Raw genomic sequence first — 14,586 nt, 5'->3', positions numbered from 1 at the left:
GAAGCATTGGCTGCGTGTACATGAGATGGAAAGATCTATATCCGAGGTGGGTTAGCGGAGGGCATTAATGATAATAATGAACGAGATGCAATCTGTGATTCACAGATCAAGATTTCCGCAAATTCGATAAGAATGTTTCGTGCATTTGACTTGCTAGATGAAATCTAAACCTCCACATCACATCTGCTCTTGTATGTTCTCACTCTACCGCAAGATATTCATCTCGTTCCCACACACATGTCGTCTGAACCACCCACCATCTCAACCGTGCCACGGCTCCGGCTTGCAGTAGATGGACTTGACGATCCAGTCGATGCTATTTATTCTATTCTCGTCTTGTCGGGCATCGACGTAGTGAGGGTATCCTTCGTTACAATTGAGTCCAGACATGAACACACACTGGAAGTCTTTGTCGACTACGATCGACTTCATCTCGAAAATGGCGGGATCGCCAGATGCGCAATCTGGACCCGTATAGCTGAAGCATGCGCCGGTAAGGTTTTCTCCGGTACAGAACTTGAGAGGGGTGAATGTGTTCGCGGCGTCAGTCCGGATAGCGAGTGTTGCTGGCGTGATCGTGCCTGGAGTGACGGCTGCTGGGGTGGCTTCAGCCTTGTACTCGATGAGCTGTGTAGTGTCGGGCCTCCCGGTGACATCCTCGTATGTCGATCGCGTGCATGATATCGAAAGGATGGGAAACTCGACATTTCGGTTGTAGCAAGGACCGTCTCTGGAGTCGATCCAGAGTGGCGGGCCTTTGGTTTCTTGACAGCCCCATTCAGGATAAAACTGACATAGAAAGCCTTTGTCTTGCCAAAGCGACTTGATGGGGTCGACATTGAAAGGATTAAGGCCGCAACTCGGGCCCACATAGGTCATGACTGCACCACCCTTGTCAGGGTCACGGTAGAGTGTGAGCGGCTCGAAATAGTCTTCGGCCATAGATTCAGCTCGAGCGGCAAGCTGACCATCTTGCAGTCCTGTGCTGAAAGCAGTGTTCTTGGCAACCCCGTGAGTCTTGTTATTAATGACCTTCTCAGACGAATCCAGCGCAGCTATGTAATCAACAGCAGCTTTGCCGTTGATGCAGCGGATATATGCGATCTTGTTGCGGTTTTCGCCGCCGAATACCCATGGGATAGGTGACAATCCGATCTGTCCGCCGAGCGAGTCAACGGTAAAGACGGGCTTGTTGTCTGGTAGCAAATCTCCACAGTCGTACTGCCAGTAGGTACACACAGATCCTTGGTATTGTATAAGCGATTGCAGATTCCAGAAGAACTGATTGAACAAGGGGGCGCAGTTGTTATCGTCCTTGACTGTATCGACGAGTTGCGTTTTGCCGCCGAAGCCCTCCCGATCGGCAACCAGCACCTGACCAGCTGACCCTAATGGCAAGACTTCCTCACGCTTTATCGTAGGTTGAAGCTGCTCTGTGTTTGCTTCTGGCGCAGACTGATCATTCACTGGTACGCAGTGAATAGCATGTGATCGGCGTGAAACCAAGATCGGAAGGTTTACCGTTCGCTCTGTGCCTCCCTTTCTGCCCCAGCAGAAGTAGACAAAACCTGGACCAACGTTGGCATCTGGGTCTACGTACCGAGGATCGTCGCATGGCGTTGCGGTTGTAGATTGTGGCTGAGCCTCCGTGGCTTCCCCGATGGAGTGGACGTCGTCTGCGCGAGGAAAGATGTGGACAGTGTCATCCTGAATGTCTTGCGCAACCCATTGGTCCTGGCACTTGACATAGGCGAGTCTGTCTCCGGTCTGCTTATCGAGCGGGACATGAAGAGCCTGCTTGTGGGTATTGACGGTCATCACTGGCGTGGGTACATCGCAGTTGCCGTCGTAGTAGTAGTTGCAGATGGAGCCGTAGGCCTGGTAGACGTTGCGGATGTTGTGACGAAGTTCGTAACCGAAAAACACACATGCGCTGTTGGCGGAGAGCGTTACGCAGGGGCCAATATCCATGGTGCTTCTGCAGACGGTGGTCTCACCTGGGCCGTCGCGTTTGACAACAGCTGCATCGGCGCCGCCAGGAGGACGCATCGAATGGTCTTCGCAGTACACTGAAGTAATCCTGGAAGAGAAATTGGTGCCATCGTCGGTATTGGCCCATGCCTCAGCTCCCAGGGCATCCACAATGACGAGTGCCTTGCCTCCGCAAGCATCCTCGTCCATGAAGTAGCATACTTGATCAGCAACCTTGAAGGACTGCAGGTTTTTGTAGACGGGTGCGACGAACTGGACGCAGCCCTTTTCCGCATGGATCTCGTAAGGTGTGCCAGTAAAGTTGACCTGGGTATACACAACAAGACGTCTCGGTGGCGTCACATTCGCATCTTTGCCGGCTTCACGACCGATCACCGGAGAAGCAGCAGCGAGACCGATAAGACCGGCCAGACGGACCAGAGGAAGCAGCCGCATGGTAGCTCAAGCTGTTAGCGCACGTCAACAGGCAAGCGCAGCGTGATGACCCTACCTGATCTCGGTCACGTTGTGTTGTGCCTGCGGCAGTCGGCAAGTGAGACGATATGAGTGGGTTGCTGCGGACCTCGGAGCAGAAGAGAGGAGGATGGTATGAGGTATAAGGAAGAAGGGAGTGTGGGTTCAGAGCAAGAGTGCAGCAAACGAAGCTTTTACAACTGGTAAGCGCGGCTGCAGGAGGGGTAAGAGCGGTCACGGTCGCGCAAGGTGAGAGCAGAAAGTGTTGAGAGGAGCAACAAACAGACTTTAGTTTGGCTCCCGGCTCTCTCACCACGTGGTCTGGATTGCCCAGGTGAGTGAGAATAGTGTAGAGGATGTGAGATATGACAGGTAACAGAACTGATACCGACAGAGAGAAAAACTCACGTACAGCACACGTACTTTGCATCACGGCTGCGGTGAACGAACTGGGCTGCTCTTTGCTTCTTGTCTCTCCCAGGTACTGCTACACTAAATCACGGCTCGAGGTCCCGATTGATGTTAAATTGCCGGTGCCCGAACCCATCCATGGTGACCCAGTGACCTAGAGCTTCCAGCTCTCTCCATATGTCGGGGTATCTTTCTTTGATCCACTTCTCAACCCGTGCTTGCCGTTCGATGTTGGCGGTGCAGTTGAACCAGTTACCCAAGCTAAAAAAAAGATTAGCTGAATGAAACTAGAAAAGGCGATGATTCAAGCTTACATGTCAAGATCTAGGATAAATCCATACTCTTCCTCTACATTTTCGATCATGTTCTGCACCTCGTCGTGCTGAGAGTTACGTGCCATGGCGCACATGTATGCTTTCCATATATTTCTGTCAATCTCAACGTCTTGCTCCTTGAGTCGCTTCCAGATCGACCTCGCATGCCCCCAGCCGTAGTGCATGGTCTCGCAAGCTCTGAAGACGATGGGAATGCTGTTATATGATGGCCCTTCCTTGGACTCGCAGATTTCGCGCCAGAAGCGCATGGCCTTGAGGTTCTGCTCGGTCGCGCCGTAAGCTAGCATGAGAGCGTTTCGCAGCCGTGTGTTGAAGTCCACGGTCAGATCCAGCTTCAGTTGGTTGTGCGCCAGCTCCAAGGATTCAGCATCAGCATTTCGCGCGAATCCGGCGAATGCTGCGACATACACATCGGCGTCGGCGCGAATTTCAGGGACAACATGGTTGCGCATATGAAAGAACACGTGGCAGGCCATGTCTGAGCGTTTACGAGTGAAGAATGCGTTCATGAGCTCGATGCGGTCTGCACGGGGTGTTTCTTGAAAGACTTGGCGAAGGATCTGGTAAGTCTCCCATGCATCTGCTGTGCTGGTATCGCCGTCAAGAACAAAGGCTGCGAGCCCTTTTCGAATGTGCGTTCGCTGCTCTGGCGTGTAGGAATGTGCATGAGTCTGCAAGAGGTCAAGAGCATCAATCGCCTCGCCTCGTTTTAGATGCAGGACGCATAGAGCTGCGATGGTCTCTGGATCAAAAAGAGCCTTGCGCTCATGCAAGTCGTCGACCATGACCATCAGCTCATCGAAAAGATGCTGCTGAGACTCGCACAACGCTCGGATCAGCTGGTTGACGACTGCCACACTCTCCTCTGCCCCAGAGAACTCTCCCTGGAGATTGAAGTAAGCAGCTCGTGCGCCATCAATGTCGTTGACGGACAGCCGGTACTTGATTTGCATTGCATATGTCTTCTCGTCTGGCATGATTCCACGCTTTTCGCCAAGAGCAATGTAACGTTCAGCCGAGTAGGGATCTTTCTTCGAGTTGGCAAAATCAACCAGCATGTTGATGGTGTCGACGTCGGGCCGAATCAACTGGATTGAACGATCTTTGTTCCGTGCCTCGTCGTTGCGTCGGATCATGACACTCATCATGCGATCAACCTCGTCTACCCCCTTGCCAATGGCGGCGGACCAGAGGAAAATAGCATCCCATGCTCCCTTTTGGGGTACGTCGTTCTGGAGTAGTGAGGTCACCACCTGTTGACCGTAGGTCAAATCGCCAACAAGAGCACATGCTCGTAATAAAGCCGCGAGGGCCAGTGTACCAGGCTTCGCGACCTTATCACCCTCAGTAATGGGGAACTTGTACCAAAACTTTACGTCGTCCATGGCTTTCTTCTCGCAGAAGAAATTGACAAGATTTTCTTGCATCTTAGCATCCATAGGGATCGACTGTTGCTCTATGATCTCTGTCGTCCTCCGTACCTCATCGATGTTGCCCTCGCGGACAATACCTGCGAGTACAATGCCCCAGACTTTACGAACCAGTCGAAGGTACTCGGGAGGTGAGGTAGGTTCATACTTGTAAGAGGACATGGCAATGTCCCTCGCTTCTTTAGCGGCTCCCAGGGCCGAAAGTAGTCGTACCTTTTTCACGTTGAGATTGTCCTCTAAAGGAAGCGATGCATCCCCACCCGTGTCTGTTGGATCAAGTTTCATTAGTCTGGCGTACTCTTCGATCAGCGCCTTCCCGAACATGATGTGAACCTTGGCGTCGCCCCTAGGTCGAGCTTCGGTCTTGAGCATTTTGAAGTAGACGTGGTCACTGAGTTCGGTGGCGCTAAGCCAGGGTGTCCCGTCTGGTTTCGGATTGTCGAGCAAGTAAACAAAGGCTGGGAATGCTTTTCCAATATGGAATTCTTCAAATGTCCCCTTCCTCTGCGCAAAGTAGACCTTGAAAGCCTCTGCAACGACCTTGGGTTCGGGCGGTCGCAAGCCATGCTCGGTTTTGTAGCCGACTTCAGACAGGGTCTCCAAGCCGGCAGGTATCTTCATGGGCTTGACTTTCCGCCGTTGCTTGAACAGGTCGAGGAAGGTCCGGCGCTGGATGTGGGGGAGGACTCGGGCGGTGCGATTGACCAAATGCGGTCGGACGGCTCGGAGGCGACATCCTCGATATAGGAGAGGTTCATCGGCGATGATGCTGCGGAACACGAGGCGTGTGAGGTGTGAAGGCATCGTGGGCGGAGCTCTAGAAAATATTCGGTACGGACGTCGAAGCGTGACGTAGCGGCGGAGAGCAATTGAACCACGGCGGGGTGGTTGATCATGAAGCCGCTGAATCCATGAAGCTGACAGAAGCGAGGCGAGCTATGTACACGAAGCAGACCGGACGGAAAGAGCGTGGAGATGGTGGTGACGGGGCATGGAGGGGAGCTCTTGCCTTTGCGATGATTTCAGTGCACGAGCCACAGGTCCTCGCGGAATTTCCCCGGAGCGTAGGAATCTCGCAACGACGACTCCAGCGCGACAACCCTACACTCACGGCCGCCACAATGCTATTAACACGATTACCCTTCAGACCTGCAGTCGCCTCTTCGCAAAGATGCCTGCGGCACTTCTCGTCGGGCGCGCAGAAACAGAGTGCGCCTCCAATGCCTCCGCACCACCTCCGCATCCCATACTGAACTTACTACAGATGATTCTCTCGTCGAACTCCTCAAAGCCAGCAACGCAGCCAGTCCTCCACCGACCGCCCGGACCGGCGCTCCGGGCTCTCTCGCGACGCGCCTTGCCCGCGAAGCTGGCCTCGACCGCCCAACACAGTCCCGCGAGATGGTCGAGTCGGAGCGGCGGGCCCAGTTCCAGCGCCAAGTACACCGCAGCTGGCAGACGGGCGATGTCTACTCGCCGTCCGATCTGTCGGGCGCTGAGCAGAAGAAGTGGAAGACGGGACGCAAGAAGCCCCAGAGTGACGCTTTCGATGTGCTGGGTATCAACCCTGTGTCCGAGTACAAGGTGGGTTGCGGAAGGCTCGAGGGACTGCCGCATGACTGACAGGCTGCAGAACTTCACGATGATGTCAGAATATATGACCGAGACGGGACGGATAAAGCACTCCAGGGACACGGGGCTGCGGCCGAAGAACCAGAGGAAGATTGCAAAGGCTATACGGAGAGCGATTGGCCTGGGGCTGATGCCCAGTGTACACAGGCACCCACTCGTACTGAAGAAGAGCCATCCCGCGAGGTTTATATAAGTGTAGACCTGTGGGCGTACCATAGTTTCGCGAGGTGTATGAATATTGTGCAAATATAGCATTCATGTACCACTTGGCGACCACGTTCACTATGCATGACCAACAACAAATGCAGGCATCGCCAAATCCAATATCTAGCCTTCCCTTCCAAGCATGTTCTCTCTCGACCATCGAACACTGCACCGTCCACTGTCTACTTCCTACCTAGCTTGCATCCCACGTTCGTGTAATGTGTAAGCATATCGAGCATATTTAACAATTGCCCGTTTAGGCTCTCGTGCCTGCATCAGCAATTCCTGTGTCAGCCTTGTACAACACTCCACCCCCCACAGGGCAAACCCTTCTCCTTCTGGTAACTTTCACCACAAGTCATGAAAATCTGCACTTGAGCATTATCCCAAACCGTCTACGTCCGCACAAATGCTCATGTCGTATCTCTATTCCACGCATTTGAGCGACGTATGCCTTGGGAATGGCGCCTTTGCGCACTGCAGAAGATATTGCTCAAACGGGCAAGTGGAGTGAGATTTTAGGGCCGCAAATGCTGTGCAGGAAGATGAGATTGTGTGTCGAGACAGGGAATTGCTGACAGGCGACCGGTGAAGCATGACCTGAAGTCGGTTTTGGATAGAAGAAAACACTCAATTGCTAGAAAGAAAAGGGGTATAATGCTATTTAAAAACAAAAAGGCCATCAAATCGAAGGGCCCGACAAAGGAAACGCATAAACTCTTTTTTCAAAACACATATCCAATGTGTTGATTGAAAATGTCAAAATCGGTTCAGTCATTTCGTATCCAAAGCCCAGTCCTCGTCGTGCTGGAACGTGTCCGAAAAATTGATGAGCGACGCAAAACTCTCGGGCGCTTCATCTACACCCAGCATCTTTCTCTTCGACTCGTCCGCAAGCCATGAAACTGGTATGAGGGCCATTTGACCATTGTTGTTCTTGACTAACTTTGTTTTCTCCTTCTTCGCTTGCGCTTTCGGCATTTTCATTGGTGACTCAGACGTAGTGATGCCGTCGACCCGCTTGTGGCGATGCTCGAGGATGTCGACGTCAATGGTACGTTGCGCGATGACGTGGTAGATGTGGACAGTCTTGGTCTGCATGTACCTGCGCAGTCGGGCGATTGCTTGTGCCATGGCCGAGTCGTATTCGTATTGCGTCTTTGCGAGCAGAGGCGCGACAAAGATGAGGTGGTTGGCGTTGACTAGGTTGCTAGAAGGACGTTAGTAGAATGAACAAACATGGCGACCAGTCGACTTACGCGCCAGCCGCGGACTCGCTTCCCATGTTCAAGATCAGCACCTTGCTCTGGTCGTCCGGGTCATCGTTTGTCTTGAAGTCTTCAATGATCTTCGCAGACGTGGCGCCCCGGCAACCTCGGAGTGAGTGGTAAGCCACGCCGTGGGAGTCGAGCACTTCCTCGAGGATCTCAACCGTCTCGTCATTAGGCGCGAAGATGACTCCTTGGTCGCCCCTTGGAAATCTCGATATGATCTTGATCACGTCTTCCATCTTTCGGCCAAAGTAACGCTCAGAAGCGGGCTCTGTTCTCGAGCCAAGGTCAGTGACCTTAACCAGATTTACACCCTGTACAAACAGGCTGCACATGGGGTCGACACACTTGTCGACATCTGTACGCGTTGAAAGGCACCCCTCGCAAGCCGTATGACCACAATGAGTAATCAGACGCAGCTGAGACAGTCTAGCCATACCATCGCAGTCTGGATGGCTGCAAGTGAAGGCTTGCCCATTCTCCCTCTTGGTCAACGGGCCCATAAGGTCGTTTATTGCCTTGATGAATCTCTCTGACCTGATGAGATGAGCGAGATCACGAGCCGTCTCCCGCAGATCCGATAAGAGCTTCTTTGCGAATTTCGACTTCTGTTCCGTCTTCGACCCCTTTAGCTCTGGGAATGCAGAGCTGTTTGGTGCTTTCTTAGCTTTGATAAGCATGTTGCGTGCAACTCGGCTAGCATACTCATCCCCCAGCCAGTTGTGCTCTGTAATATCTTGCTTAAAGCGATCGTACAGATCGGAGATTTCGTCGCTTTTCTTCAGGTCTTCGAATCCAGCCAGCAGCGCTCTCAATTCGGATTGCACGCTATTACGTTGGGAAGATCTCAAGGTGGTCAAGCCTGCTAGTGCTGAAGTGCCTTCCGAGGTCCGGAAAAGGAGCGCGCATTTCAAGAGCGCATCTTCAGCTGTGGCTGAGTAGTTGAGACTGGCGTTTAGCCTTTCGATTTTGTCTGAGGGCGTCTTATTTTTAAGCCTTTTTATGGCCATGCCGTGTGACCCGACGTATTGCAGGAGTTCGAGATATACAGCCAGATGCCCAATATCGATCTCGCTAGGCGTAATCCTTTCTATACAGGCGACGTGAGCAAGACAGGGTTCGTTCCGCCGCACAAATATATCCAGGAACTCTTGTGCCCGCTCGTGTCTCGCCTTGTGCCACTGCCTTGACATGGTCTCGGTTTGTGAGAGAAACTCTTCGACGAGGGTCTGGTCACCTCTCCGCATCTTGTCAGATGATGAGCTCTCTATGCCATCTCCGAAGTGGTATCTACCCAGCCGGATGCCAAGGTACGAGGCGATCTGGTCCACATCGGAGAAGTTTTTCAAAGCTGGTGTACCTGATAATACCCAACGCTTGACAGCAGCTATTCGCTTGACACTGACTGAAGCAAGGATGTTACCCATCTTCTTGTCGTCGTTCAGGTAGTGGTACTCATCCACCACAACGCGGTTGAATCTGAACAAGTGTAGCAATGGCACTTGATGAGTCGACTTTGGTGGTTTCGATAGTTTCAATTTGCTTGGGGCATTACGCTTGCCGTTCGACTTTGACTTGATGTTGACCGACTGGTACGCGCTACCATGCTGGATCTTGATCGGCAAAGTCGCCTTGAAGTCTTCATGCTGCAGCCGCTTCTCTAACAGGTCCTGCGTAGACTTCTTAAACTCGCTGAAGTTTGAGCTCTCGAATGCTGCCAACTGACGCGGGATATCCTGAGAGGCCTGCTCGAACCATGTGTCGAAAGCACGACGGCCCGTGACATTAGGTTCCGGCATAGCGGAGAAATGTGCTAGATGAGATATATACTCTTCTTCAGCGAACACGCTCCATGCCACGACGACGACTCTGCTGCGGCGAATGTCATCAATGTCCAGTTTCTGAAGCTCAGCAAATGTCTGCACGACAATCACGCTGTACTTTTCGTATTCGGCCTTTCCAAGAAATTTCTCTAGTTCTGTGCGCCACTGTAATGCAATGTGACCTGGGCAGGCAATCAACGTTCCGGCAGTGTCAAGGAACGCCTCTGTTCCTTCGTTTAATGTCTTGTTCCGCTGCAGCAGGGCTTTTGGTGCATAATCCTCGAATTCGCTCTGTATTAGAGCAATGGTAGTGACAGTTTTGCCAAAAGAGGGAAGGTCTGCAAGTACACCGCCACGAACGGAAAGGACTGCTTCTGCTCTTGCCTCAGCACGCCAGCCAAGGTTCGCATGTACAGCTTCTTCCACTTCAGTGATGGTCAGCTCTTTGCCGAGCTCCTGGGTCTCCATCCACGAAAGAGCTCGAGGCTGAGCATTGCGCAAATACGCAATGGACGAAGACAGTGCGCAAGGCGGGTCGTTTGCGTTGCTTAGCAGACGAAACTTTGGAAACGGCTCGCTCGGAAGCTCAGCGTGATCGGTATACAGACGCCACATGGTGTTGGTCGAACTGGTGCGTGGTAATCGACCTCTGGCCCGGTGGACCAAAGCAGCGGCATTGATCGCAATCACGATCTGAGTAATCCCTTTCTCAAAACTTGAATTAACGGAGAAGATGGGCGCGCGAGTCTTGACAGCACGTTCAAACTCTGCAGCTGCTTTGCGTGCTTCTTGAGGAGAAGCGATGCCTTTGTCGTTGATATGCCACAGTATGGGCGGATAGACAGGGGCGCAAGCACAACTCCTCAATGAACCCAGGGAAGTAGGCTGCCAAGCTGACAGTGTAGGGAGACGCTTCACGCGTTCCAAAACCCAAGAATGCTTACTAACGTCAGGGAGGCGTTCTGGTACCCGCGCTTCGAGAACTGTGAGTGCACGTGAGCAATCGTGCTCCACTTGCCTCAACGAAGCAGCAGTTGCAGGTACACTAACCGTGAACGCAGTGTTGACTGGCTGCAACTTCATGCTCACCGAGGTCCAAATTGCAGGAAGTGTCGCTTCGACATCGTGTACGGCTTCGTCATGAATTTGCCATGGTCGCCAGGTCGCCTCGACGTCTATCACGGAAATGCGACTTTCACCATACGACTTTTGACTGCAGTCTTCGCTGAAGGTGAATGCATCGGTATCAGATCCTCCTAGAAGGGTCGGGTCGAGGAAAAGATAGAGGTCAGGGCCGATGGTGCGCTTGTAGAGACTGCTCGAAGCAGTTCCGCAGTCAGGCAGCAGTTCGAACTCCCCAATAACGTTTTTGCAGTCTCTCGATTGGCTGGCAACCTGCAAAGACATAGGGACGGTCTCACTCTTATAGTCCAACAAACCTAGCCGGCTTCTCCATGAGCTGCACCTGGAGCCCAAAGAGTTGACTTGCAGGCTGTGCTTCTTGATAGATGGTAGACGGAACTCCCACTGAACGTCAAGCAGGGAATCGATGACCTTAGCACGCGCGATTGGGTTTAGCAGCTGTTTGCGCAGTGGATCGTTGCCCGCAATCTCAGAAGGACAGTTAAGAAAAAGAAACCATTCTACTTTGTGGCCTAGGCAAAGTTCTAGGGTGGCGTGATGTGAGCCGTAGATTACTGACCATCCATTGTGCCGCCTCAGCATGTCTCGGAAACAGAACTGCTGTGATTTGACGTCAATTTCTATTACGTGATCCAAGAAAGGTTTCAAGATTTTTTCTGATGCCTTGGAAGCAAGCTGGCGGACATCAGGAAAAGAATCAAATGTGAACCGAGTTGCTAGCTTGGGTCTCCATTCTTGGACAAAGTCATTCGGTGTCTGTTTGCGGTTGCTTCGGAGAATGTTGTTATCGTAGCAATGTTTCGGGTTACCTGCGCACTTCTCACATGCTGTGTGTCCGCAACCAGAACACACTCGGATCGTATACTTGCAGATGCTCTTCTCGCCTTCACAGTTACATAAGCGGGCGCTCAAGCAGGCTTCGTGTCGAAGCGTTCCGAGGTCAATTTTGTCGGTGTCATCCTCACCAAGCTCATATACCTTCGGCGAGCTGATGCGAATATGTTCCTTTAGTGGTAACGCGCTCGTCTTGTGTGGAGCTGAGCTCCGTGGGCTGTCAAATCGGAAAGCTCGCCAGCCGCATATGATGGCAGATATGATTGAGGCTCCGATGACAGTCGTAGTCATGGCATTTCCTGCCAGGTCCTGACATTCTTTTTGCGTCTCTGTGCCGAATAGAAGCTTGTTGAGAGGCATGCCTTGCAGCAGCAGGAGCTGCTTGCCACTAAGGGCTTCTTGACGATTGGTAGCGAAGTCGCATCCTCCTGGAGTGATACATGGAAGTATTCCTAGGCTGTTTTTGAATCGATCGACGTTCTGGCTTACGTCGAGGACTGCCATCTTATACATCGCATCGTGGCCTTTTTGTGCTGCTTGTAGATAGGCAACGTCAATGGCATCGTAGACCCGCGATGATTGGGAGCTGTACCAAGCGCGGTTAGCGAAATCGGGTGGTCTGGGATCATAGAGTCAGCATAGGCCAAGAGTCCCTGTCGTTCTTCTTGTTGTGACGTACTTCACAGTCCCATTCTCACTCCACTTAGTCACAGGTCGAAGGATGCCTAAGCGCTCGTCTGAGCGAATGTGGTCGTATCGCAGCTTGCATAAAGCCCAATCCACCTCCGAACCGAGCGCACAATGCTCACTCGACTCATGAAGCATGTTCTTGAGCCACGCTTCATACGGACTACTGCATTGACGTTGCAAGTTGTCCATCAAATCTTGCCAGTGGGCCACGGCTTTCTTAACGTCTTTGCCGTAATGGCTCCTCTCGATGGCGATCATGTACATACGTTCTCTCGTTTGTGGGATGCGGTAGCGTTTGGTGTCGCGGATCAGCCATGCAGCTTCATAGCCAATCTTGTCCCACATGGAAACAACTCCTTCCCATAATTTGGACAGACCTTTGACATTCTCGAGGAGTACAATACTCGGACGAAAGCGTTTAGCGTATGCATAGATAGCTCGCCAGGTGTCACCCGACTCACCATTGTCCTCGAGACCTTTTTGCCGAGTATTCAGTCGCGACAAATCTTTGCAGACAAAGCCCGCAATTAGGACGTCAAGCCCGGAAGGAATGTGCTCTTCTGCCCCGTATGCAGTGATCGCAGTCGTGGCATCCTCAGAGATGAACTCTCGTACGTCCCTAAAGATAATTTCAGGCGCCTGGTTTCGTTCGATGAACGCCTGCTTGAAAACCTCGATTTCGGCGGCAAATTTCTGATGTACCCGCAAGGATGAATGACCAGACTGCTCAAGAGCTTTTGAAAACAGTTCGAACGCTAGCAGCGGGGACTCGGTGCCGGAGCACATCGTTGCGACCTTGATCTGGTGTCCTTCTAGCTCCCTCAAGGCATTATCAAGACCAAGCTCGAGGGCTTTAGCGGCCATGTCGGCAAAAGCATCTTCCACGCTGTCGATTGGAGGAAGACTGAAGTCGATGCCCTTGCCCTCACTCGCTCCTGATGCTTTCTTCTGTGCGCGAGGCTTGGCTTTGGGCTTGGATGGTTGGATCTCTGTTACGCTAACGACTTCATCGTCCTCTGTCGCGCCGTCCTCTTCTGTGGCAGAGGACTGTTCCGCCGGGAGGTCTTCGAACTCGAACTCCTCATCTGGCAAACTCTCTGGGGAGGAAGCGCTTGACTCATACACATCAGAGTCATCATCCTCATTGACAAGCTCAGTGTCCATCTCTTGGTCTGAGAAAATGTCCGGTATAGGCTCAACATAAGATACCCTTGGTCGACTGCAGCGAGCACGGTCACGCAACTCTTGCGCGAAAACTAGATTCATCGCTCGGGTTTCTCTCTGGATCTGATCTTCATCGTCGTCTTCAGTGACGGAGGTTACGTCTGTTACCATAGCTCTTCTGACTGGAGAGCGTTCGGGGAATGACAGTGAAATGTTAGATGTGACACCGTCGTCCCCTATCACCGAGTCGACGTCTGCAGCATCAAGTTGGACGTGCAGACCGACGATAGCTATTTCTTCAGTTGTGTTGGCTATGACGGTTTCATCGGTATCGTCGTTTTCTGGCCTGCTCGTTGCAGCGTCAACCTGGCCGTGCTGATCGTCTATAGCCATCGCTGCCTCTTTACATGTGCCAGCAATGTCATGAGCTTCGGTCACTACTTTCTCTTCTCTTCCTGCTAGGTCGTGGAGCCAGGCGTTGGTGCTTCAGACGCTACTGCTACTGCAGCCGACGCCTGTGGGTGGTCTCTCTCCATTCGCCTGCGGTCGCGGTCCTCCAGCAGATATGCTGAAGTGTTGTTTCTCTCAACATGTGTCGCAATGGCGGCCGCTGTCCGTTGTCATAGTTTGAGATTCCGCCGAATTTTGGCAGCGCTCGCCATCGTGGCTGGCAAAGGCCCGTATTCTCCTCAGCTGTTGCTGGCCGACACCTCTTCTTCTTGTCTCTTATGCAGCGGGTGCATCTAGGATCGTCTCCTCCAGCGAAGACGCATTCTTGGTCTGCGTTTCCGCCGCGGCCTCGACAGAAATAACAGCAGCTGGCTGGTACATTGTCAATTGTAGAAGGCGGTACTGGGGAAGCTGCTGTTGGGTGTGAAGCTGCAGGTGTAGCGGTATCTAGGTCAGCGTCTTGAGTGATCAATCAAGGTAATACATGTAATACGTACTCCTGATGCGGCTTGCAGTGCGCCTGCGTGGCACGTTGGCTTGACTTTGTGTCTCAAGCAATGGGAGCCGTACACTAGACACCTGGGACCGCGACGGCTTGTCTAGGGACGACAGCCAATAGTGTCGCCATCAAAGTCGTGCTCTTCTGAAGTCGATGCGCGTTTCCGCTGCCTACGCGCACCATGGTGGTATAATCAATTGACCTTCTGGTGTGATCAATTGACCTTTGACCGACGCGCCCTGGCAAAGGCGGTGC

General features: G+C 52.5%; 5 protein-coding genes across 5 annotated transcripts; 1 reads left to right on the top strand and 4 right to left on the bottom strand.

Annotated features, from left to right (window-relative positions):
* Window positions 1-261: 261 nt before the first annotated feature.
* On the bottom strand, window positions 262-2,427 carry SNOG_03201 (hypothetical protein; the record flags this gene model as incomplete). The annotated part of the gene is made up of 1 exon (XM_001793727.1): window positions 262-2,427. One exon carries the CDS (start codon window positions 2,425-2,427, stop codon window positions 262-264), a length of 2,166 nt encoding a protein of 721 aa, XP_001793779.1.
* A 739-nt stretch (window positions 2,428-3,166) lies between these two features.
* On the bottom strand, window positions 3,167-5,425 carry SNOG_03200 (hypothetical protein; the record flags this gene model as incomplete). Its single annotated transcript, XM_001793726.1, has 1 exon — window positions 3,167-5,425. One exon carries the CDS (start codon window positions 5,423-5,425, stop codon window positions 3,167-3,169), a length of 2,259 nt encoding a protein of 752 aa, XP_001793778.1.
* A 317-nt stretch (window positions 5,426-5,742) lies between these two features.
* Window positions 5,743-6,244, top strand: SNOG_03199 (hypothetical protein; the record flags this gene model as incomplete). Its single annotated transcript, XM_001793725.1, has 2 exons — window positions 5,743-5,830; window positions 5,886-6,244. 2 exons carry the CDS (start codon window positions 5,743-5,745, stop codon window positions 6,242-6,244), a joined length of 447 nt encoding a protein of 148 aa, XP_001793777.1.
* A 987-nt stretch (window positions 6,245-7,231) lies between these two features.
* On the bottom strand, window positions 7,232-13,775 carry SNOG_03198 (hypothetical protein; the record flags this gene model as incomplete). The annotated part of the gene is made up of 4 exons (XM_001793724.1): window positions 7,232-7,667; window positions 7,717-8,086; window positions 8,168-12,147; window positions 12,208-13,775. The coding sequence occupies 4 exons, from the start codon at window positions 13,773-13,775 to the stop codon at window positions 7,232-7,234; spliced, it is 6,354 nt and encodes a 2,117-aa protein (XP_001793776.1).
* A 333-nt stretch (window positions 13,776-14,108) lies between these two features.
* On the bottom strand, window positions 14,109-14,514 carry SNOG_03197 (hypothetical protein; the record flags this gene model as incomplete). Its single annotated transcript, XM_001793723.1, has 3 exons — window positions 14,109-14,279; window positions 14,330-14,373; window positions 14,412-14,514. The coding sequence occupies 3 exons, from the start codon at window positions 14,512-14,514 to the stop codon at window positions 14,109-14,111; spliced, it is 318 nt and encodes a 105-aa protein (XP_001793775.1).
* Window positions 14,515-14,586: the final 72 nt, after the last annotated feature.

This window comes from Parastagonospora nodorum, assembly GCF_000146915.1.
Source record: "Parastagonospora nodorum SN15 chromosome Unknown scaffold_4, whole genome shotgun sequence".
Taxonomy (NCBI): Eukaryota; Fungi; Ascomycota; class Dothideomycetes; order Pleosporales; family Phaeosphaeriaceae; genus Parastagonospora; species Parastagonospora nodorum.
This window is presented reverse-complemented; position numbering and strand designations above follow the sequence as displayed.